Below are 21,350 nucleotides of genomic sequence, written 5' to 3'. Positions count from 1 at the left end.
GTACATACATAGAAGACACGAAGCATGTGTTAGTAATTCACATCACTCACATACTGGTTACTAATACAGGTATAAGTTCTACGATCTGAAGATAGCCCCTACAAGATCTGTCGGCATACATTGTATTGATTGTACATGCAATAAATAAATACAGAATTGTAAAATCAAACACAATTTTTATCTTATCTTCTTTTGATTGTAAGACGAAATAAAAGATACGTAATTTATCTATATATATGTAACTTGCATATGGTTTCTTTAGTTTCTTATCTACATAGAAGTGCATTATATGTGGTACATGTACTGTATATATATAGTAATACCTGATCTAGAAACAGCTATGAACAAACTGTGATTTTTGTTGTGCATTACGCGACGTACGAAAAGGAAAGAATGAAGTACATAAACAATTGTTAATCGGTTGATACTTCGCTAACAAATGAACGTGAGAACGAGAATCGGTTGGTTAGTAGATTTATACGGGGAAACGATGAATCTAGACGAGTTAACATGCACGAATCTGTCTGTAACGTTTCCAACAGCATGTGCATAATTAAATGCCACAGCGTTCTTAGAACAAGTTCTCGTTTGATAAGCAAAAGTAGCCCATTTCGAACGAACTGTATATAAATCGTGATGATACGAAACCGTATTACGTAGTTTGTAAAACAAGATATAAGTTATTCTAAGAATATATATTGTTTAATTTATTGAATCACTCCGGTAGTAAAAGTGCAAAAAATGTTCAGTGTGCATTTTGTACCGAATTGCACCTGGACATTTTAGTAGAGAACCGTTGGCCGACCAAAAGAGGATTCGAACTATTATAGTGAAGGTGCCATGAAGTAAAATCAAAGGATGATGATGGGTGATCAGTTTCGTAGCAAAGTGGAGCAGTACTCACCAAAATCATCACCCAGGGGTGCTCGTTCCCCTGTTGTATCACGTCAAGATTCAACAGGGACACTTAAGACAACCATTTCCCTGGGCAAAAATCCCTCTATCGTCCACAGTGGTCCTTTCTACTTGATGAAGGAACCCCCTGGTACAATATTATAATAATGTGCTATTAAATGTTTATAAAATATATATAAAAGGTATCATAGCTTTCTATTATATCTTATAGGAGAAAGTGAGCTGACAGGGGCAACAAACTTGATGGCCTATTATGGCCTAGAACATTCTTACAGTAAATTTAGTGGTAAAAAACTTAAAGAACAACTTTCTTCATTCTTGCCTAATCTACCTGGGATTATAGATAGACCTGGTCACTTGGATAATAGGTAAAACACCAATTTTCTATGTGTACGATATCCATAGCTATTGCTAAGCTTAATTTTGGAAATTAACATTTCAGTTCGTTGAGGTCTGTGATTGAGAAGCCTCCAATAGGAGGAAAAGATTTAGTACCATTAACAAGTGTTCAATTAGCTGGATTTCGTTTGCATCCTGGCCCAGTGAGTACCTACGATCATTCAGTAAAGATTTGTCAATTGAGATGCTTAATAAGGAAATGCATTCCTCTAGTTACCAGAGCAGTATCGTTATGTTAATCAAGCTCCCCAAAGAAAACATAAGAATAAACACAAGAAACATAAGCACAAACCAGGGGAAGTTCCCAGTGGCCAAGAAGCGACAACTACAGATATCGGTGGCTCTGATACTCACGAAAAGAAACATAAGAAACAGAAAAGACACGATGAAGAAAAGGAAGCTCGGAAGAAACGGAAAAAGGAGAAGAAGAGGAAAAAGCAGAAACACAGTCCTGAACATAGCGGCGGCTTAACACCGTCCCAACATTCCAATTCGTGATCTTCAATTTCACCCCTTTCGTTTGTTGTACCTACTTTTTGATCCGACGTCGTGAACTTTTCTTTCTGCTTATCGTGTACATATATATATATAATATACCGTAAGGAAACATATTTTTGACCCAGCCGTTTTTCATTTCTCGAAAATATATCGTAATATCCATTCGTTCTCACCGATCGATTTCATGGAAACGTAATTCCAAACGATACCTGATTTTCTTTTTATGAAAACTATGTTCATTTTTGTTTTCCAAGTGTCGTAGAATTGTATACTTGTAAAGTCGACGACGCACCATTAATTTCAGTAAAAGTTTTGATACAACTGCATAATTTTATAAGTTACATGGTAAGGTATAAATATAGAACTGAATACGTGAACAGTAAGTGAACACGATGTATCGCTGTCATCTATTACCATTTGTAAATATTATATCAGAAAAGAAACAATGATTGATGATAATGTTTTCTACCATGCCAAAAATAGCGTTCTCTTTCTCGTGATCCGTAACCGAAATTATGCATTATGAGAATTTGAAATACGTGTGTTTAGTACTATGATAGTGAATCAATAAAAATAATTATAAAATTTTGCTTTTTTTACCTTTGCCGCATTCCACAATCCCTCGCGCACTAACGTACTATTTGAATTCGCAAAGAACACTACTACAGTGGCGATTTGAAATCCCAGTGACTGTTGCTCCATCTATTCAGAGGAATTTCCGGTAGTTGTGATCAATATCCGGTAGTGAAACGCCGAGCTACACAGCTCGTTGAGATTCGTCATTGGAAAGTTGCTGATTCCCGCCATTACGTGCTTTTTCTGCCGTGCAGCTTTTGATTACGGGAGGAAGACACGATGACGGACGCTCGTAAGTAAAAAAGGCTACAGATATTTCTATTAAAAACTCCGAACTACTCTACGTCGACGTGAATTTCATTTCTCTCGAACTAGACTCGGTTTTTCATTCGAGAACTTCTTCGACAATGTGTGTTTGTACAGCTCGTCGCATTGCCACGTTTGAGAATCTTTCTTTAAACCTTTTTTGTTTAAGTAATTCATAATGCGCTTTTATCAGCTGGTCGTTGATGTAAACTATGGCCTAAGAATAGAATTGAATAAAATCGTGTAAACCCGTAGATGGAATTTTAATTAGCATTCGCCACTTCCATGCATTTCCTCGTAAACTTATTGATCGGTATTCAAAGCGTCCCGTCCCACTTTCTTTTCAGTTTGCCGTATGCAAATTGTCTTTTAACTATTCCTTCTTCATTTAAGTGAATTCTAAATATTTTCTGAATATATTTTACAAAATCTCTGTGAAATAATCGAATTCTGTATATGTTGTGTTTTTCTAATATTTCGCAGAGTATTCAAATTACCAACAACAAGGGTACAACCAGTACAGTCAGCCACCACCATCCAGTGGTCAGGATACCTCGTATCCACCACCTTCCACTGGTGGTAGCGGTGGCTACAATCAATATAGTCAGCCACCCCCAAGTACTGGAGGCAATTACGGCAATTATAATAGTTACAACTCTGGCGGTGGACAAGATTATAATCAGCCACCGAGCCAGGGTTACAGTCAAAATTATAGCGGAGGTGGCTCTGGGAATAGTGGAAATAGTAATTATGGTGGAGGTAATTATGGACATGGAGGAGGAGGAGGAGGAGGCAGTGGAGGCTACAATCGCAGCTCTGGAGGAGGCTATGGTGGAGGTACATATCGAAATCTATAAGTAATTTGGATAAGAAGTAACAGAAGATAATTGCCTTGTATTAATCTTAAGGTCAAGGAGGAGGCGGAGGCGGTAGATACGGGGATCGTGGTGGCTACAATGACCGCTCCGGCGGTGGATACAAGTAAGTTTATTTCTTTTACTGTCCCTATACGCATAATCAAGCGAAAAAAGTTATAAGGTCAATTAAAAAAAAAAAGAGAAAGAGTTCAATGATATAAAATCATGACGAAGAGGTAAAAGTACGTTCAAGGTAGGAAATGTGATTCTTATGAAAAGTAATGAAAACTGTTGTTGTCTGTTTGCAAATGGTCTTATGCCCATTGGGTGTTAATATTGTTTGAAGTGTGCCTACAGGTTTAACGCACAGGTATAACTGGTAAAAGATAAAAGAACAGGTTGTATACGACAAATGACGTAAAATGTCTGGTACATACCGATTCTAATAATATTACGATAAGTGTTAACACGATGCGCATAGCGTAAAGGTTTTAATGTCGAACGTACCTGTGAAGCGGTGTATATAATGCCACTGGGGCCACTGTTGTCTGAGTATTATTACTTAGGGTTATTTAAATCGACTAGACAATCGAAAGACGTTCAAAGATATTTCACGAGAGAGATTGCGATTTCTTAGCTGGAGTTCCAAAAGTATTTTATCTTTTTTTGTAACAGGATATTAACGTTGTTCGTCAGTACATATTAATCATTTCTTTTTTTACTCCGGATCTGATCACAGTTATTATCGGTAATTGTGGAAAGTAAAAAAAATCTATTCTCGAGAAGTATTGTAACTGCCGCTACCACAATACAAAGCTAGCTTTGCATGCCGAACGTGACTGACTGACGTGACGCTGTACGTTCTAATTGTCCTTAATATATTGAGTAACATAGTGACCAGAGACATTTAGACAGTAGGTGCATCAAGAAGAGAGATGGCGAGCAGCATTTGATTCGCCATGCATCGATCGATCGATCAGTCTGTCCATGAGTCAACTCATTGGTATATCTGCTTCTGTGTTTTAGCAGTGGCGGTGGCCGTGGTGGTTATAACAAAGGTAAATGCACCAGACTGTCTGTACGAGTCTGGTGCTATTCAAGCTTTCACTCTAATATTTAAAGTCTAAATACTCGGTTACTCGTATTATATGAAAGGGCTGCTAATGCAACGTTGATAGGAGTTCAATTCTGGGCATTGAAATGTCAGTTATAGAATTTAATGAACGTGTGGTACACGGTAAACTGATGTTCACGCAGCGCTATAAACGCTGTTTTTATCACCAATTGCTTTTTCAAACGATAAAATAGTAAATTAAATAAGCGACATTATCGTTTGTACAAATACGAGTGCGCCATGTACTTGTAATACTTTCATTATTTTCTGTAAAAGGGAAATAGTTCGTAAGAAGAGAGATACGAAACACTTCACTTGATCTTATCATGTAACGAACATCCCGGTGTAGTATTAACTATAAAAGGCAGCTGGTGAGCTAATTATTTATGTATCCCTGATCAGTCGAGGTTTCCCCGAAAATCTAGTTAGTAGGGAAATGGCGAGCGTAAAAGTATTGCAGCCCTTTTGTATGTTAAGCTGCAACCTTGTGTTCTCTACATATCGTTATATGCTACTAAGAATGTTAGGCAAATGAGTACTAATACTTTCGTTACTGCACGGGTCAAACAGAAAATAAGTACGTTTGAATCGAATATTTTACGTAAGAATATAATGTTAGAGGTGTCACGACCAAATCGAGAAGCTTCGAGTACTATCACAAAAGGTGCATATAAGATATTTGTGTATTCCCGAACATACACTGATTCAAATTCCTGGTATATGTTAATGTAAAAGAAATTCATTTTTACTTGGAAATACGGTCATTTGGGTAATGGTTACTTTTGTTGGTGAAGTAAATAATGTATCGAGAGTACTTCAAGAAGAATGAGAAGGATGAAGTATTATCTGATTAGCGCATAGGGTTGTAATGTGAATTTCGGAGAGGGCTAATTCTATCGATTTTTCTTTTAAACGGAAACGATACGTAATAGAATAAAGTTCCTCCATGGTTTGCAAAATTCAATTTCCTCCACAGTGTACTGCGTTATTAGTTGTTTTTTAACCCGACATGCAAAAGGTTTCCACTTGTTAGCTTAGACTTGAGTAGGTTTAGTAGATTTGCAAGTATTATTCCTTTACCTGAACGATTACCGTGCCAGGCAATGTGTTAACTGTTATTAAATTACAGGGGGCTATGGTGACCGCGGTGGTGGCAACGATGGAATGGTCACGCAGGAAGATACTATTTTTGTATCTGGTATGGATGTCTCTATTACGGAGGAAGAAATCTGTCAACATTTCGGTGCCATTGGTATAATCAAAGTAAGTCGTGACAAACACTGGTTCTTCCGTGAGCAAATACTGATTCGAGCAATATGTTTTGTGTACACAGCATGATAAGCGAACGGGAAAACCGAAAGTGTGGATGTACAAAGATAAGAACACCGGAAAATCTAAAGGCGAAGCCACCGTAACTTACGATGATCAAAACGCCGCCCGATCCGCGATAGATTGGTTCGACGGCAAGGACTTCAAGGGGCGAATTATTAAAGTACAAATTGCTCAGCACAAGAGCAACTGGCAAGGCAATCGAAGCGGTGGAAGCCGCGGTGGCGGTAGCCGTGGCCGAGGAGGAAGTAGTTTCGGAAGCCGTGGCGGCGGTGGTGATAGAGATGATCATCATCGCGGCGGTGGAGATGATAGGCGCGATGGGGGTGGCCGAGGAGGAGATTGGAGGTGTCCCAATCCAGAGTGCGGGAACACGAATTTCGCGTGGAGGGATCAATGTAATCTCTGCAAAAGCTTGAAGCCAGAGGGTGCCGGTGGTAGCGGAGGTGGCGGGAGAGGAGGCAGTCGTGGTGGCGATCGAGGTGGTCGGGGCGGTTTCAGAAGCGATAGGGGTGGCCGGGGAGGCGACCGAGGTGGGCGAGGCGGTTTTCGGGGCGGCGACAGGGGCGGCAGAGGTGGCCGGGGAGGTCCAATGAGAGGAGGTGGAGGGTTAGTTAAATTGTTTTATTTTTTATCGATTGGACAGAGGAGCGATCGATTTTAATTTTACTTTTTCTGTTACAGTCGAGGAGATAGGGACAGAGATCGTCAGCGTCCTTATTAATTGTTAATTAATAAGTGATTCGTATATCACTCGATTGACGTGTTGTACGCATTTTGTACACAATATCTCAACGTATGTAATGTATATTTTTCATAACACAGAAAACGTGTTACACTCCATTTATCATCGATTTGTTTTCCCTCGTACATTTTTTATATTTACGGAAATCGATGCGCAACGCGTAATTTTTCTGCTTTGTATACGCGTGTATAAACTATAAGCGCATGTGTAAAGTTACATTTTAATAAATAAGACCTCTACCCCTGTACAAGACAACGTTTTATCGTTATTTGAAGAACACCACCGCCTTTATAAAAAAAGGAGACCCAGGGACGCTGGGAAATTTTGTTTATTGAAAGATAAAAATATAGTACAATAAATTTATATCTATTTATGTATACATGTATATAAATCTAATATGTAATAGAAGAATTGAAAAAGAAGTGACAACTAAGTGATTCGAAATAAATACAATTGCGTCCTTTCGGCTAATGCCTCTCCTAAACAATTTTCCGATGTAACTCGATAAGCTGTATTATTTGAATTCACTTTTTTTTTATCATAGTTAATATACGTCTTACATATGGATAGATTAGATGAAGATCTCTAATTCATGGATTTACTTCAATGGTATGATACTTTACAACCTTCTTCACTCGCGTTTAATCTTTGCGTTTACGTTGCTGCTCCTTCCCAATTTCCTGCAACAAATAAAACTAACGATTGTAGACAATTGTGCAAAAGAATATCGTTCCCCATGCTTACCTTTTGCGTCAAAAGAATGACAAGGTGGCGGAAAATGCTAATGAAATCCATAAATAAGTCTAACGAGTGCATAATGAAATCTTTGTTGCCCATGTGGACTTTCTCAATGATCAACTGCGTATCGTAGATGACGAAACCGCACATCAAGAATAGTCCGACGTACAAGTGGATTTGGTAGAAGAAGGTCCAACGGAGGAATAGGTTGATGAATGAAAACAATACCATGGTGTTCAGCAAGCTGATCAAGGTGCCGCCAAGGTACAACCAGCATCCCCTTTCAGCCAGGAGAGCCGAGAGACTGAATGATACGAATACAACGGCTGTACCTGCAAACATAATTATATGTTGCATGATGAAACAATTTTAAATTAATAAAAAACTGGATTCAGCTATATAATGGCTTTGTGTATAAAGCTACAATTTACCCATCAATGCAGACACTACGATAGTTGGATCAACGCTTATGGCAAATTGAAGTAGAGGTCCTAAGCCAATGCCAGACAAAAATGCGAATCCCAACAGGTAGCCGAGCCGTGACTTTTGATTTTTCGCATTGTCTGGTGTGCTGACTAAAGCGAGGAGTAAGAACACGGTCCCGAGACTTGTCAACAAATTGGCCTGCAGGAGCTCTGTGAACATGTGAACATAGGCGCCTGCAGCTGCAGCCAATGTTGACATGGACAGACAACCGTAGACATTCTTCAGGTGTTGTCTAACGGGGGACTCCCTGAAATCATAAGTAGGTGCTGGTTGTATTATTTGTCCTACAGAAGAACAACTAAAAATAATAGAGAAAAAGCGAGTGGCTATGTAAAGTCAAATAAGGACGTAGAAAGATCGCGGAAAATAATTACCATTTCACGAGCATGGCCGGACTTCATAATACGTATGTCACGTAATACATACTATGTTCGTAAATGAAAAGTTTCACAACATGAAATATTCAGATTAATGAAGTTCTCGAATGTACATGTACGCCCGAAGGCCACGCAAGTACACCGATAACACGTATAAGGCAAGAGAAAAGCGCGTATCATGATAAATAATTTTATTCAGAAATGCGTAGAAACGAAGATTTACAACGTTTTGTCAGTCACGAATTTTTTCTAGCAACTCCCAAAGTTACATCATGCAAGACGTCGCTTTTATCTCGTTTTCTTCCGAAATTTGATGCCCAGTTTAAACGAAGGGGTAGAAAATTGTATATTTCGAACATGATAAGAAAAGCGAAAGTAATTCATCCGTGTTATCGATATCGTGTCAATAAGGATTAAGATTCTTCGGGCGAGACGAAAATACTTACAGTCTGTTGGAGAAGTAATTCACGAACGTGTTTAATGTCGATGCCATAATTTCGTTGGTGGATATCACAAATTGCACTGTAATTAACACGATCTGGCGAACTCTGTTGTTTTCAAGTACTGCTCTTACAAGAAACTGTACGAAACCAGAATAATTCTAAACCCTTGAAGTAGTCTCCCTTCCGTGGACACGTCAGTGATATTTCTGTGCGTAAATTTCGTCGTCAGTTCCGATTGGTCGGTGTGCCCCTTGAAATTTTACGGAACGTCAGCTTTCACGAGAGAACGATAGAAGATATCGGGTCCTGCGAAACCGACAAGGACAGCAGAAAACTTTGACGGGCAACCGGCGTCATCTTCAGGGTCCGATTGCAACTTATTTATTTAATTGCGATTGCTGCGAGGATAACAATCAATTTTTTCTTCATTCTTGACAATTGAAACAGAATCAATCTTTAGTCAGTCAATCAGTTGAGTTAACTTTTTATCCGTGTGATTTAATAAATTCTAACAGGAATAAGATTCTCATTTCATCGGCTATACCGTTTCATTGATAAATGACAAATTGTAATTTGAAATCATGAAAGAAATGTTGACAAACCAGACCAGCTCGGGATACAGTAACTCTTTCGTTAATAACAACGGTGACACTAACAGCAACAATGCTGCTGAAAGCAATACGAGGAGATATGCCGTGCTTAGCACGGATTGGATTTCTGCGATTGGAGAAGAACTGGGAATGCATCCCATGCCAGATTCTTTATTGAAAAGACTTGCCGAGGATGCTTCGTATCGTCTCAGAGAAGTTCTCCATGTATTTACAATCATTCTTATACGTTCGCTTGAATTATATATGAAATATAAACAACTGAAATTTTCAGAAATGTGTGACGAGATTGAAACATAGCAAGAGGAAACGGTTGACGTCTATTGACGTGAATGCTGTGATCACAAATTTGTGCGATGTAGACCCGATATTCGGCGCGCCAGAATCTTTGCCTGAATTCCATACGGAAGCGAAAGTCTTTGTTCCCAATGAACGGATCGTAAATCTGGTGCAAAAGATAAATGATCCATTCATTGTAACACAGAACAATGTACCCTTTATTCAAGGTATACTTCCATCAATTTGACTGAATCATTGTTATTTACAAATTGCCAATCATTCTTTTTTATAGAATCAGAAATATGTGACATGAGACTTACTGAAGCACGCAATAACTACGCGAAACGTGCATTGAAAACATTGTTCAATGGATCCCAGAAAACGTTTCAGGTACATTTACTTTTGACATGATTATTAGGGATATCACAATTCAGATTTGTGCACAGGTTTTAATTAATGACTGTGCTACCAATGCTTATTTGGGAGGAGAAGGAGTGATAGACAAATTAATATGTATTGCCAGATCCATGGTAATTTCGAACAATGCACAGTACACAAGAGTTTGCACGAGGACTTGCCAGCTCATTATTGCGATTGCAAGTAACAGCGAGGCTGTTTATCCACATTATTTAACTTCGGTAATTCTTTATGATAGGATTGTATCAATTCCATCGATTTATTCTTTGGGAAAGTGTAATTATATTTTTATTGAAGGTGAACAAACTGACTGAACTGCTGTTGGAATTGCTACTGGGACAAGGTTTTATAAATCCAAACCTTGAAGCACTCTTTAAAGAATGCGTACTAAAATTAATGCTTCGATGGCCGTCCGTTGCCGACAAGTAAATATACGTTTAATTAATCGAAATATTCGATGAGGATAAGACAACTTAATATAAACCAACTTTTATTAAAAGGTATATTACTGCGCTGGAGCAAGTGCTTTTAAGAGAAGAGGAAAAGAATGTAGATATTAATAAGAGAAGGATATTAGCCATGGAACTTCTAGTCAGTGTCGAGCCTTTAATACTTTTTCAACAGGAACCGGAATCTCCACTTTCGGTGCATACCGTTTTAAAATTTGCACCGCCCGGTTCTGTTCTATGGCAGAAAATAGCTGTAAGCAAATTTTTAAATGTTTTCCTTCCACATTATGTCTCTTTGATAAAAAACGATTTAATTGCAGCTGGCTGTTTGCGCTTTCATGAAATCAGAGAACCAGACTTTGAACATCGAAGCCTTTATGGAACACTATGGAGATTCTCTGTTACCGTATTTACCGACTAATTATAAAAGCACTGTGAACGAATACAAGAAACCGATTCCGCTTCCCATCACAATAAAAAGTAAGATAAAATACGTAAATGTTAGACCCACGGTCAGTAATCGTTTGTTGTGGGATCGACAAACCGTGTTTCCTGATTCCACATTGCGAGGTCCTCGGCGAGAGATAAGATTCGCGTTCGCTGGCGGACGACCCGTGCCTCCGAACAATTTAAGGCGCGTCAGCTTGAGAGCAAATTATCAAATTTTAAGGAGCGAACTGCAAGCCACGCTCGCCCTTGTCGCGTCTCGACGGTTGCTAGTACTTAAAGACAAAAGAAAAAGGCCTTGCGACACTTACAATCTAGTATACTGTTATTTATGAATTTGCATCGCAGGATGAAGGACACGGTTATACATTCAAGGCGCTTATAATTTAAACAATTTTTGATGTTCACATAGTTTTCTAATACAAACAAGATGTTTATTTTTACAAGATTTTGTCTTATTTTAAAAATACAGGTGAACAGATTGATTTTAACATTTCCTCGTTACAGCAAGAAAACATTCGCAAAACGCGTATAATAATCTGTACATAAACTTTTCTATTTTTATGATACTACGTGCACTAGTACTCTTTCATAACAATGTGCTCCGTGTATATTGCTAAAAAATGTAACGAGATAGTCATTAAACCAACAATAAAAGTAAGACTGAACTGCATGACTGACCTTTATGGGAAAGATCAATTTTCGTTAGAGACAGTCCTGCAGTCCCTGTGGTAACTCTTTGCGTGGTATTACGTGAGAATTAAACAAACAAGTTGCCTGAGTATGTACCTTTATCGGTAACTGCAATGTGTGTTTTAACATCAGTATTAATTTTGAGTGCTCGCAGTTTCGTAATACGTACCGTAGCAAGTCGCCGTCGATTCAAAACTCCCTTTTTATAAAATAGTAAACAAGATTCCGTTTGAACCGTGTACAAATCTGTCATCTATGAATAATACATTTTTAGAACATCGAACTAATGAATATTAAATAGTCAAATATGAAAATACGAACCGTGTCGTATTGCACGGGTGATGTGTTTTTATCGGCACTGTCCGTAACGTCGACAGAAGGAACGTGTATGTCTAAATACTGTTTCAATAAATTATTATTGTTATCGTTACAACTGTTTTTTGTACCGACAATATACTTTGATACACTTTTGCGCTGCTTAGATTTGAAATTGTACTCGGTATTCATCTTCTTCATAAATTTCGCAACGCTGCCTTGAAAGCAACTTTCGTTGCGTTTGTGTTTCAAATGTTGTCTAAGATCCATCAGTTTTTTCTGTCTGTTTTCACGGTCGTGTTGTATCTTTTTTGAAATGCCAGAATTTTTGTTTTCCGGGCTATTAACATCATCGACATCTTTCTCTGTTCCATTAATATTTCTAAGATGAAGCGGACTGTTCGTAAATACTTCATCTCCTTCCGAACTACTCGACTTATTTTCGACTCGATTTAATTCGTGTTCAAGAATATTTTTAATAGACGTAACAGTTTCATTTATGTCAGATTTCTGGTCATTGGTCATTGAATACTTTGAAACAAACAATGGTTCTGCTTTGCGCCCTAAAAGAGACATTCATAGAACAGAGATTAAGATCCATATAGAAATGTAATGCTTACTGTGCCTCATAAAGAACGCTTTTATTCTGTCAGCGCATTTAGCGCGATAATTTCTCCGATAGGATTCCAACTTGATAAAAATTGGTTCTGCCAAAAATATTAATTGTTTGCCGAAATAAACCAACGCAAACAAGTCTTTCTTTGATGCGATGGACTCTAGAATCAATTTACATTTTTCGGGATCAGTTGTCTCCGTTGGTTTTTTGGAGTAGCGATGATAGAAATCTCGATAACGCAGCCGAATAGGATATTTGCACTTAACCAAGGGCAGGACGTCGAAAACGCCGATGCAAGCTAATTGTTTCTTAAAATCCTTTCGATCCCATTCGTAATTTATCAGTCGGCTAAAAGGAATATTTAATATTACACAAGAGGAACTTAACAATTATAAATCTAGAGAAATGTATTCTACTTTGGTTTCACGCATCGCACGTAGTGCAAGTCGCATTTACTCAGTTCTTTAATAAGCGAGTCCATATTGTATTTTAATTTAGCCAACATTGTTTTCTTTTTAGTACATGTCTTTACATTTTGTTGCTCCTCCTCGATAATGAATAAAGAGCGGAGAAATTTATTTCTACTCGCATTAAAAATAAGAGATATTTCATTCGGTACCTACAATACGCAATACTCGTTATTAATTCTTTAACCAATTTGCTAAATGTTTGGATACCTTGTCCGTGTTCTTATACAATAAATCACGAATGGAATACGCGACGGGACCCGCGTAATGCGATATAACGAAATTGCCATCTTTCTCGCTTAAAAATTTTCTCTGCACGCCGGTAAAATTATTACACGCTAATCGTATTATCGTTAAAGTATTCATGGCGACAGGCGATTGAGAAGCCTGAAATACAATTACGATTAGCCTTTCACGTACAACTAAATACAAGTATTTTGACGTACATCGTTCAAAGTAAGGAATAGATTCTCTTCGATCACATGCAAACGTTCCTTGTACAAATCGATTGTGTGCAACGGCGAAATACTTTCTATGAAACCTTCTTCCAGCAAGTCGTTGCGTCTACTTTCGACATAAGTCTCTACGAAATTCTGCTGCATCTTCTCGTTGGCGTAATTCACGTATAATTGCTCGATGCCGTTCGTATCGAACGATTCGAAACCGAAAATATCTAATATTCCTGAAGGAAATCCAGTAATGAAGACTTTGCCAATACAGAATAGAATTTTACAACGTACCAAGCCATTGCGAATACTCCTGTTTCAGGGATAGAGTACGGTTTATGTGATTCAAGATCCAATTGAAGAGGAGATCGTATATGTGCCTAATTATACTATGCAATCTATTGCGGCACGCGTCCACAGTTAAAAGGTGTCGGTGATACGTCGTATGCTTCCGCCAAACGCTTTGCGGATTTATTAAAATTGTGGTAAGCAATTCGATCACGGCATCTTCTGTTAAGCAGCTGAGAGTGCTTGTACTTTTCAGAGCTTCCTTGGATTCTACAAATAACTCTGTATAAGACACCTCATCCCTTGGTCACGTTTAAGAAAATTACTTAACGTACTGTTATTGTTAAGATCGACTGTACAGTTTTCACCCTTTTCGATAAATTTAATGTTTCCCATGTGTATCAGCAAAGCAAAGACTTGGAAAATTTGTTTCTTCTGATCAGGCTTGAAGCCTAGCACGTCCAAGGCTCGTAGAGTGTCTTGAAATCCTTTTTGAAAATATTTTCTCTTGTTGTAATCAATGACGTTTAATATGTCGTAATATTCCTCCTTCGATAAGTTGAGAGCTTCAAGTTCCGCGTCCGACATTCCGAATATTATCTGATAAAATATTTGAAAATTGTTCGAGCCTCTCGTCACTCGGCTTCTCTCCAGAAGAAACGAAGTGATAGTCGCGCCGGAAATGGTACCGCTTTTGTAGTGGAGCCTCACGAGTTGCCCGTGCCTAGAACTAACTTCGTTCTTCTCCGTGCACGCGGTTGTGAAAGCCGATATCACACGGCAAGCGTCTGTAATTCTTAGCATAATGTCGCACGTGTCACCTTCAGAGAGTTGACACTTGTTAATGGTGCTGAAAAATTCTAGACACTTGCAAGCATTGAACGTTTTTCCCGTCCCAGTCTCTCCACTTATCACAATCACCTTGATTAACGAATTTATAAAGGAAACGAGTTAGTACTTACAGGATTTACCGAGACATTGAAGATTTTACCTGACAATTTTTTCCTATCTCATTTGTAAGATTGTAATGGGCCTTGGCAGCGACAGTGAATATATGAGGGCTCCCTCCGTAAATGATTTCAGGTACATTAACATTTTTATCCAGGAACAAAGAGTTGTATAAATCAGGCGGTGACATTTCATTGCTGGGATTCAATGTTAAGAGCAGCGATCCGATCCATGTGTAAATTTGACCGCGTTGCAATCTTTCCAAAAGGAAATCCGTAACTAAAACCACAATAGTGTTAATTCTAAAAGAAATTAAAGTACATATGCCAGAAGTAAATGCACACTTACTAATATTCTCGTTCTCAGGCAAAGCACCTAAATCGTTGATCAACTCCCACCCAGTTAGCGATTCCTACAATAAAATGAATTGGTAGTTCATAAAAAAAAATTATTTCGTTGAATTAATCAATGGACGTACCTTTATTATTCCCGGCATTATTCACGATTGTATCGAGACTGTCCCCGGCAGCGTGAGTAAATGAAACAATGTCACAAACGAATATTTACTTACATACTCAAGGTGACAACAGTTCACATGGTATCTGCTCGCATGTTTCAAAATTCTACGCGAAATAGTCACGCGAATTGTGATTAGGAAAACAATGAAGTTGAATGTGTCAGATGTTTTATTATAAACAAATGAGCACGTATGAATCTCTTTATTCAAGCACATTAAAAAATTATGTTGTACAATATAAACAATATTCTCTTAAATTTTATATAAAGGACACTTTTCCCCCATCGCTTCAAGAAACTTTGTATTATCCTTGATAAGTTTCTCTAAGCGTTCTTTCGTTGCGGACGTTTGCCTCTGAGCGAGTTTGCGTCTCGCAGATTCGATCGCCGCTCGGTAACCGGTGACGTTACGGAAAACTTTGATCTGCTTATCTCCGGCGACCAGAATGTATTCTCCAACGGCGTCGAACGCTAGGCGCATTATAGGTCCTGCAAGGTTCATGAATCAATTCAATTGTTCAATTATGAAATACGATGGAAGAGTACCAAGAAATATATCTTCTATGGTATTATCCAACAGTCCGGTGTGCGTAGAGTAAAAACTCAACGAGGAACCATGAGCTATAGCCAAAACTTCGTTATTAGGTGATAGCGCTATGTTAGCCGTCACCGAGTTCTCCCACGAGCCAGTCTGAAGCAAGTGGGGATCCTCGCCCTTCTCGAATTCAACTGCGAATACAAATTTTGTAAGTAACCATCAGTAACCGTTCACCGAAAGGAAACTGACAATGAGCGAAGGGATTCACTCGGCTCATTACTTTTCGTATCGTATAAACGATAAGTTCCGTCCTTCGAAACTGTGGCCATGCAGCTGCTGTCGGCGCTAAAGGTGAAATCGAGTATTCCGGACGAGTGGCCGGCGAGGTCGTAAGCTTTCGCCACTTGTTTGAAGTCACCGGTTTTAGTGAATGCTACTTCCCATACGTTTACGTCCGGTGTGAATCCTATACGATCAAACATTGCCTTGAAACCGATCTCTTCACTTTACCACTCGAAGAGTGACACAAGGAAATTACCGGATGTGCCGACGAAACGTCCACAAGGTGATATCCGTGCGCGGTAAGTCGAACCCAGATGCAGTTCCACGGTTGCAAGGATCTGCCCCTTCAAATCCCATATCACAAGATCGTTCACCTTGCTACAGGTGATGATGTATTTGCCTGTGCTCGCGATATCCATACCAACAACATCTTCGGTATGTCGCTAAAGGAAGGCCGTCAATGTAAAATACGAAGTGATAAAGGAAGTCGAGGACGCACCTTTGGAAATTCTAAAGCTTTGGTTGCGGAAGCTATAGTGCCATCTGATTTTTTGCTAATCTTGTAAACTTCGATGACATTCGCCACAGCCTTGTGTATGAGGAAAGCTTTTCCATCGGGAGACCAACGTACTAGCGTTGCGTGATCGAATTCAATGTTAATCCGCAAAGATCTCTTTTCTTTCACTGTTAACTCCTTTGTGCACCATACCAGAACTGTTCTATCTAAACAGACAAAAATTGGCCTTATTTATCAAAAGTAGGTACTGGCTCCGAAAAGGGAAATGATTGAATGAAAGGGGAATAACTGACAGAAAAACACGTGAGATTTATTATATAATTTTATTGAACGAACAATAAGTCTGCTGAAAATTTCACAATTGCGATTGAAGAAAATTTGATCGGGTATAATAAGCTAGGTACAGAGATTTCATATTCGTAAAACACTCTCGTAGTGAGATTTCTTCGTCGGTGGTGGCATGAGGTCGCAATCATCTTGTATAAATCTATGTCTGTTTATGTAATCTAAAAGTCGTTCCGTCGTAATGGGTTTGATAATACTCTTGCAAACCGATTGCGCCGTGTTGTAGGAATTGGGGAACGATTTGTCAGTTCTTTCGCGCATGAAGGCCCATTGGCCATTCTCGAATTTACATTCTATAATCGCATTGTCCAGGTTCTTTATCTGCTTGCTGATTTTTATTTTGCTGAATGGCTCTTTTACACCGCCCACGTACAAATGGCCAACTTTTCTCGGGAGGATCCCTTCGCCGGACTCGGTAACTATCTTCAGCCTAAAATCGACGGAGTTCAGCGACAAGGGTTTCCATTTCAACACTTCTGGAGAAGGTCCAGGCACGTAGGGTTCCTTGGCGGGTTGGAATATCAAGCCATCGGGTTCGTGGCTAAGTTGCTTGGCAAATTTTTCGCGTAACAACCCACCGGCCTGCGTTACGTCCCAAAAGTGTTTCACTCGGACCGAGAATGGTTCCGTTTCTTTTCTCAGTCTTCCTTCTTTCATTGCCCTATGTCTGCCGCCTATAATCTCCTTTTCGATTATACAAGATCGGTCGGGATGGAATGATAATTTGCTAACGTCCTTGCCGTCGTACATCACGACGTCATAAACTAAATATCTCGGATACTCTTTCCCGTCTGCCTTGTCGATCACCATTTCCTGTGGTAAGGATCATAATTAGTCTTGTAGATTGCTACATATACAATATATCCTATGGAAAGGATCATAATTAGTTTTATAAATTGGTAAATCTTAGAATTACTTACACCATCCAACAGAGTATCTCTGATGGTTCTCGATATGTCTCTTACATGCGGAAAAGTCATTCCACTGACTTGAAACACGCTGTTATCTCTGTCTATGAAATAAATTTCTCCATCTGCCTGTATCATCATCATGTATCTAAATAGACACAATAACAAAATTTTAAAATGCAAAATGCTCAATATTTCAAATGCATTTCTATCTAACCTGGTCCCATCCGCCTTCCAAGACACTCTGTATGGTTTTATATGCAGCAGTCTAATGTTATCCTCATCCATGGAAACTGGCTGAGAACCAGGGAATCCATTTGATTTCCAAGAACAAATATCTTGGACCTGTCTCTGTATTCCACTCAACTTCTTCTCTTCCAAAATAGCAGCTACCCCAGGTACACCAGCCATGAACACTGGATTCCTGTTGTTGACTTCACGTTTTCTTTTTCTACTTGTCATTTCTTTGTGACTGTCACTGTTTGTGCTTGGACCATCATCTGTGTCTTCCACGTTGGTGTCATCGTATTCTAAACACCAAGCTGGCTTGGGTGGAGGATCAGGAGCGTCTTCGACTTCGTCATATCTCCTATATAATTCTTGCAGGTAATCTGCTTTGTATATACCTGGTGGTCTTGCATTGGAAAATTCTGCCAAACCAGCATCTACACTGGTACCATCTGTTTCGACTAAGTAACTAATTATAAGAAATCCAGTTCTATTAAAACCGTGTGTACAATGAACACCGATCACTTCCAGCGGATTATACATTATGAACTTTTTACAAAGTTTGATGAAAGTTCTCGTTTGATCCTCAGAAGGAGTTTCACCGTGACCCCTGCACTGCAGCTTTACATATTTACATCCGTATTGTTCTAAACTTTTCTTATCGTAGAATCTCGTCGTGTTGGTTAGATCGATCCATAGGCCTAGCTTGATTTTCTGACTTTTCAATGAGGCGAACATCATATCCACTGTGAAACGACATTCCTCAGGTACCTGGCTGTCGAACGCTGAGGACAATGGGGTTTTGAACGCCAGAAACTTATTCTGAATTAATCTGATCGCTTTCCGTGGACAGTGAAGCCATCGGGGTGGTATCGGGCCTCTGTTGTCGTCCCAATTTGCCATCTCGTTCGAAACCAGAACCCAGATCTTCCTGATTTTCTTATTTATCACTTAAATTGACACAAGCGCACGACTTTCCACGACTTGGAGAAATATTTTCGGAAGACGTCGAGATTCGAGGCGATTGTGGCGTCACTACGCCCAGCGCTGCCAGAACTGCCAAAATGCACGACTTCTCCTATTCCCGTGCTGTCTCCCAGTAATTCTTTTTGTCCCCACTTACGTTACTCATGGTCATTGGAGACTTGCTTAATAATGATGTATGTAAGTGGAGAGAGCAATTGAGCATACAGCAGCATACAGTAGTGGGGAATTCAACGTGCTCTCTTCACTTCCATATGGCATTATTAGGCACGTTTCCAGTGACCATGGTAAGTGGGGGCAAAAAAAAGTAGTGGGGGACAGCACGGGAAGAGGAGAATCCTGCATTCTGGCAGCACTGACTACGCCATCTATCGTCTTATAATCGTTTCCAATGTCTCAGTTATTAGATCGAATATTTAGATCATGGATACTGGTGAAAACGTTCTATTGAGTTCTTCCAAATTCTTGACTATATTCACAAGTCCGGAAATTGGTCTAAACGCGAAGAAATTATAATTTTTCTTTTACATATAGCACATTGGTTCGTAGGCTCGAACGCTAGATTGAGCTACAGTGTCCTTAAAAGTTTAAAGATATTCATCACTCATAAGGGGAGACCGCGGTCGACGGGTGAGATATTTTGAGGAAACCTGCAGCACTCAAAGATATCATTGAAGTTTAATTTGGTAAAGCAGTAGAGTGCAATATTCCAGATTTTCCGAGAAAATTGCATTTGAAAATTGCTTTACTCGGTTATAAACGGTTCGTGTTAATCATTGACACAAGTCGAGTAGTCGAGAGGCAAAGTGCGTAAACACTTCAGACCCCAACAACATTCAAGAAAACAGATATGGATGTAATTATGTACAGCGAATACATTTAGGTTTAACGTAGAACATAGGTTTTATAATATTATAAATTAAATCCTAATCTTAAATCCTAGCTGTAAAGCTGTCGGAGCTATCTCCAGAAACATAAATTCTGCCATAAATTTTCATTAAGTGCTAAAATCCTTTGGGCCCCAAACCCAGTCACCATAGAAAACCTTTTTGTATACCTGTATGAATCATTTACCTAAGTGGACTCGTACATCCCAGGTAAACATCGAACGGGAAAACTCAACGATTACGACAAATATAAATGGAGAGAACGCACATTGTCCACTATTCTACATTTATTATATTATCTTCAACATGCATTTTCAATTTAACAAATAAAAACAACTTTCATTGGGGCACATTGTATAAATTTTACGCGCATTTGGAAAAAATATGTACATAAAAGAAAATGAAAAAAGTATTGACACGGATGAGATTCGACCCAGCAGCATACTGATCATCAGTCTCTCGACTACTCGACTTGTTTCAAAACTTAACACAAGTTAGTAGTACACAAAAAGTTAACAAGTTAAATTAGAAACTGTAGCTTTAATCCTATCGACTTTATCGAAAGCCCATTAAAAATTAATTAATTAATGGGACGAGGTGATTACGGCGCTTTAGAAAAAATGCGTTATCGAAAATCGATAGCGGAAAAGGCGCCAATTATACAAAAAGAGCTGATACGTGAAAATGTAAAAGCCGAGCTCTCCGTGCTAGGAGAAAGCGTAACCGGGGTGAACGAGAGTAGTACGTAGCAATAAAGCGATACCTGACGTTAATATACGACCAGCTAAATATAAAGTCGTGAACCTTGTGGTTCACCCACGCCTCCCATTCGTTTTCGAGGCACGTATATCTTTCAGTTGAACGCAAGGCATCGCGCCCTTTTTTCCTTATTCTGATTTAAAAGATACCATAACAAGTATCCATAACATGTTTTCCATTGATCAATAACGAAAGATCAACTCTGATTTGTGTCAGCGTTGAACTTGCATGTCATCAATCTGACACTTCTTCATTATTGAAATAAAAGGGTTGACGTCGATCAAATTTTTCCTGATAACGAACCAACGTTACTCCATCGATTCGTGACACATTTCCACATAATATACGCGCTCGTTTAATGTCTTTTTTGTCGACCAATAGATAAACGAAAAATTTCGTCCCGCTGGACGATTGATAAAGCATAGCCAGTCAGAAATTGACGTAACGTTCCATTTCGCAATCAAACGATGAGCCACGTTTGCGTCTTCCGTTTGACTTCTCAATCGACAATGAGCCAATCTACCTCCGGAATATTTAATGACCCACGATTCTAACGGACGAGCATCAGATTCTTTTTTCTATCGTTTTACCCGATGAAAACTGAATGTTTCCTAACTATATACATGTGTA

At 39.0% G+C, this 21,350-nt stretch overlaps 6 protein-coding genes across 6 annotated transcripts; 3 read left to right on the top strand and 3 right to left on the bottom strand.

Moving 5' to 3' along the window:
* Positions 1-298: 298 nt before the first annotated feature.
* MED19 (mediator complex subunit 19) lies at positions 299-2,397 on the top strand. The gene is made up of 5 exons (XM_018020883.2): positions 299-465; positions 831-1,045; positions 1,127-1,283; positions 1,358-1,457; positions 1,528-2,397. Exons 2-5 carry the CDS (start codon positions 859-861, stop codon positions 1,810-1,812), a joined length of 729 nt encoding a protein of 242 aa, XP_017876372.1. The 5' UTR covers positions 299-465; positions 831-858; the 3' UTR covers positions 1,813-2,397.
* Positions 2,398-2,540: 143 nt separating this feature from the next.
* On the top strand, positions 2,541-6,991 carry LOC108623049 (RNA-binding protein cabeza). Its single transcript, XM_018021306.2, has 7 exons — positions 2,541-2,680; positions 3,178-3,531; positions 3,603-3,675; positions 4,578-4,609; positions 5,795-5,928; positions 5,999-6,603; positions 6,679-6,991. The coding sequence occupies exons 1-7, from the start codon at positions 2,668-2,670 to the stop codon at positions 6,716-6,718; spliced, it is 1,251 nt and encodes a 416-aa protein (XP_017876795.1). The 5' UTR covers positions 2,541-2,667; the 3' UTR covers positions 6,719-6,991.
* A 182-nt stretch (positions 6,992-7,173) lies between these two features.
* BI-1 (Bax Inhibitor-1) lies at positions 7,174-8,971 on the bottom strand. Its single transcript, XM_018021294.2, has 4 exons — positions 8,787-8,971; positions 7,909-8,210; positions 7,484-7,809; positions 7,174-7,419 (listed from the first exon to the last, which is right to left on the bottom strand). Exons 1-4 carry the CDS (start codon positions 8,831-8,833, stop codon positions 7,381-7,383), a joined length of 714 nt encoding a protein of 237 aa, XP_017876783.1. The 5' UTR covers positions 8,834-8,971; the 3' UTR covers positions 7,174-7,380.
* A 134-nt stretch (positions 8,972-9,105) lies between these two features.
* LOC108623143 (uncharacterized) lies at positions 9,106-11,644 on the top strand. Its single transcript, XM_018021455.2, has 7 exons — positions 9,106-9,598; positions 9,666-9,897; positions 9,963-10,060; positions 10,117-10,308; positions 10,385-10,512; positions 10,588-10,789; positions 10,857-11,644. The coding sequence occupies exons 1-7, from the start codon at positions 9,365-9,367 to the stop codon at positions 11,316-11,318; spliced, it is 1,548 nt and encodes a 515-aa protein (XP_017876944.1). The 5' UTR covers positions 9,106-9,364; the 3' UTR covers positions 11,319-11,644.
* LOC108622769 (unconventional myosin-XIX) lies at positions 11,510-15,363 on the bottom strand. Its single transcript, XM_018020853.2, has 13 exons — positions 15,235-15,363; positions 15,105-15,168; positions 14,800-15,035; positions 14,144-14,729; positions 13,815-14,078; positions 13,521-13,756; positions 13,285-13,461; positions 13,024-13,226; positions 12,612-12,955; positions 11,998-12,554; positions 11,846-11,929; positions 11,665-11,784; positions 11,510-11,599 (listed from the first exon to the last, which is right to left on the bottom strand). The coding sequence occupies exons 1-12, from the start codon at positions 15,250-15,252 to the stop codon at positions 11,689-11,691; spliced, it is 2,865 nt and encodes a 954-aa protein (XP_017876342.1). The 5' UTR covers positions 15,253-15,363; the 3' UTR covers positions 11,510-11,599; positions 11,665-11,688.
* Positions 15,364-15,460: 97 nt separating this feature from the next.
* On the bottom strand, positions 15,461-19,347 carry mRNA-cap (RNA guanylyltransferase and 5'-phosphatase mRNA capping enzyme). The gene is made up of 8 exons (XM_018021057.2): positions 18,080-19,347; positions 17,875-18,010; positions 17,038-17,767; positions 16,592-16,815; positions 16,349-16,535; positions 16,091-16,276; positions 15,819-16,001; positions 15,461-15,761 (listed from the first exon to the last, which is right to left on the bottom strand). Exons 1-8 carry the CDS (start codon positions 18,991-18,993, stop codon positions 15,526-15,528), a joined length of 2,796 nt encoding a protein of 931 aa, XP_017876546.1. The 5' UTR covers positions 18,994-19,347; the 3' UTR covers positions 15,461-15,525.
* Positions 19,348-21,350: the final 2,003 nt, after the last annotated feature.

The sequence above is a fragment of the Ceratina calcarata genome, unplaced genomic scaffold (genome assembly GCF_001652005.2).
Source record: "Ceratina calcarata isolate Rehan_Ccalc_2016 unplaced genomic scaffold, ASM165200v1 scaffold114, whole genome shotgun sequence".
Taxonomy (NCBI): domain Eukaryota; kingdom Metazoa; phylum Arthropoda; class Insecta; order Hymenoptera; family Apidae; genus Ceratina; species Ceratina calcarata.
This window is presented reverse-complemented; position numbering and strand designations above follow the sequence as displayed.

Excerpts from the sequence above, each read along its gene's own strand:
- MED19 (XM_018020883.2), top strand. The coding sequence starts at position 859 with ATGATGATGGGTGATCAGTTTCGTAGCAAAGTGGAGCAGTACTCACCA. Across the intron at positions 1,046-1,126 it reads CTTGATGAAGGAACCCCCTG|GAGAAAGTGAGCTGACAGGG; the intron begins GTACAATATTAT and ends TATATCTTATAG. Across the intron at positions 1,284-1,357 it reads CCTGGTCACTTGGATAATAG|TTCGTTGAGGTCTGTGATTG; the intron begins GTAAAACACCAA and ends TTAACATTTCAG.
- LOC108623049 (XM_018021306.2), top strand. Across the intron at positions 5,929-5,998 it reads GTGCCATTGGTATAATCAAA|CATGATAAGCGAACGGGAAA; the intron begins GTAAGTCGTGAC and ends TTGTGTACACAG. Across the intron at positions 6,604-6,678 it reads CCAATGAGAGGAGGTGGAGG|TCGAGGAGATAGGGACAGAG; the intron begins GTTAGTTAAATT and ends TTTCTGTTACAG.
- BI-1 (XM_018021294.2), bottom strand. The coding sequence starts at position 8,833 with ATGGCATCGACATTAAACACGTTCGTGAATTACTTCTCCAACAGACT. Across the intron at positions 8,211-8,786 it reads AATTACTTCTCCAACAGACT|GGAGTCCCCCGTTAGACAAC; the intron begins GTAAGTATTTTC and ends TTATGATTTCAG. Across the intron at positions 7,420-7,483 it reads TCATTCTTTTGACGCAAAAG|GAAATTGGGAAGGAGCAGCA; the intron begins GTAAGCATGGGG and ends TATTTGTTGCAG.
- LOC108623143 (XM_018021455.2), top strand. The coding sequence starts at position 9,365 with ATGAAAGAAATGTTGACAAACCAGACCAGCTCGGGATACAGTAACTCT. Across the intron at positions 9,599-9,665 it reads GTCTCAGAGAAGTTCTCCAT|AAATGTGTGACGAGATTGAA; the intron begins GTATTTACAATC and ends TGAAATTTTCAG. Across the intron at positions 10,790-10,856 it reads TTCTATGGCAGAAAATAGCT|CTGGCTGTTTGCGCTTTCAT; the intron begins GTAAGCAAATTT and ends ATTTAATTGCAG.
- LOC108622769 (XM_018020853.2), bottom strand. Across the intron at positions 13,227-13,284 it reads TGTATAAGAACACGGACAAG|GTACCGAATGAAATATCTCT; the intron begins GTATCCAAACAT and ends TGCGTATTGTAG. Across the intron at positions 12,956-13,023 it reads GTGCGATGCGTGAAACCAAA|CCGACTGATAAATTACGAAT; the intron begins GTAGAATACATT and ends TATTCCTTTTAG.
- mRNA-cap (XM_018021057.2), bottom strand. The coding sequence starts at position 18,993 with ATGGCAAATTGGGACGACAACAGAGGCCCGATACCACCCCGATGGCTT. Across the intron at positions 18,011-18,079 it reads TGGAAGGCGGATGGGACCAG|ATACATGATGATGATACAGG; the intron begins GTTAGATAGAAA and ends GTGTCTATTTAG. Across the intron at positions 17,768-17,874 it reads GAGATACTCTGTTGGATGGT|GAAATGGTGATCGACAAGGC; the intron begins GTAAGTAATTCT and ends TCCTTACCACAG.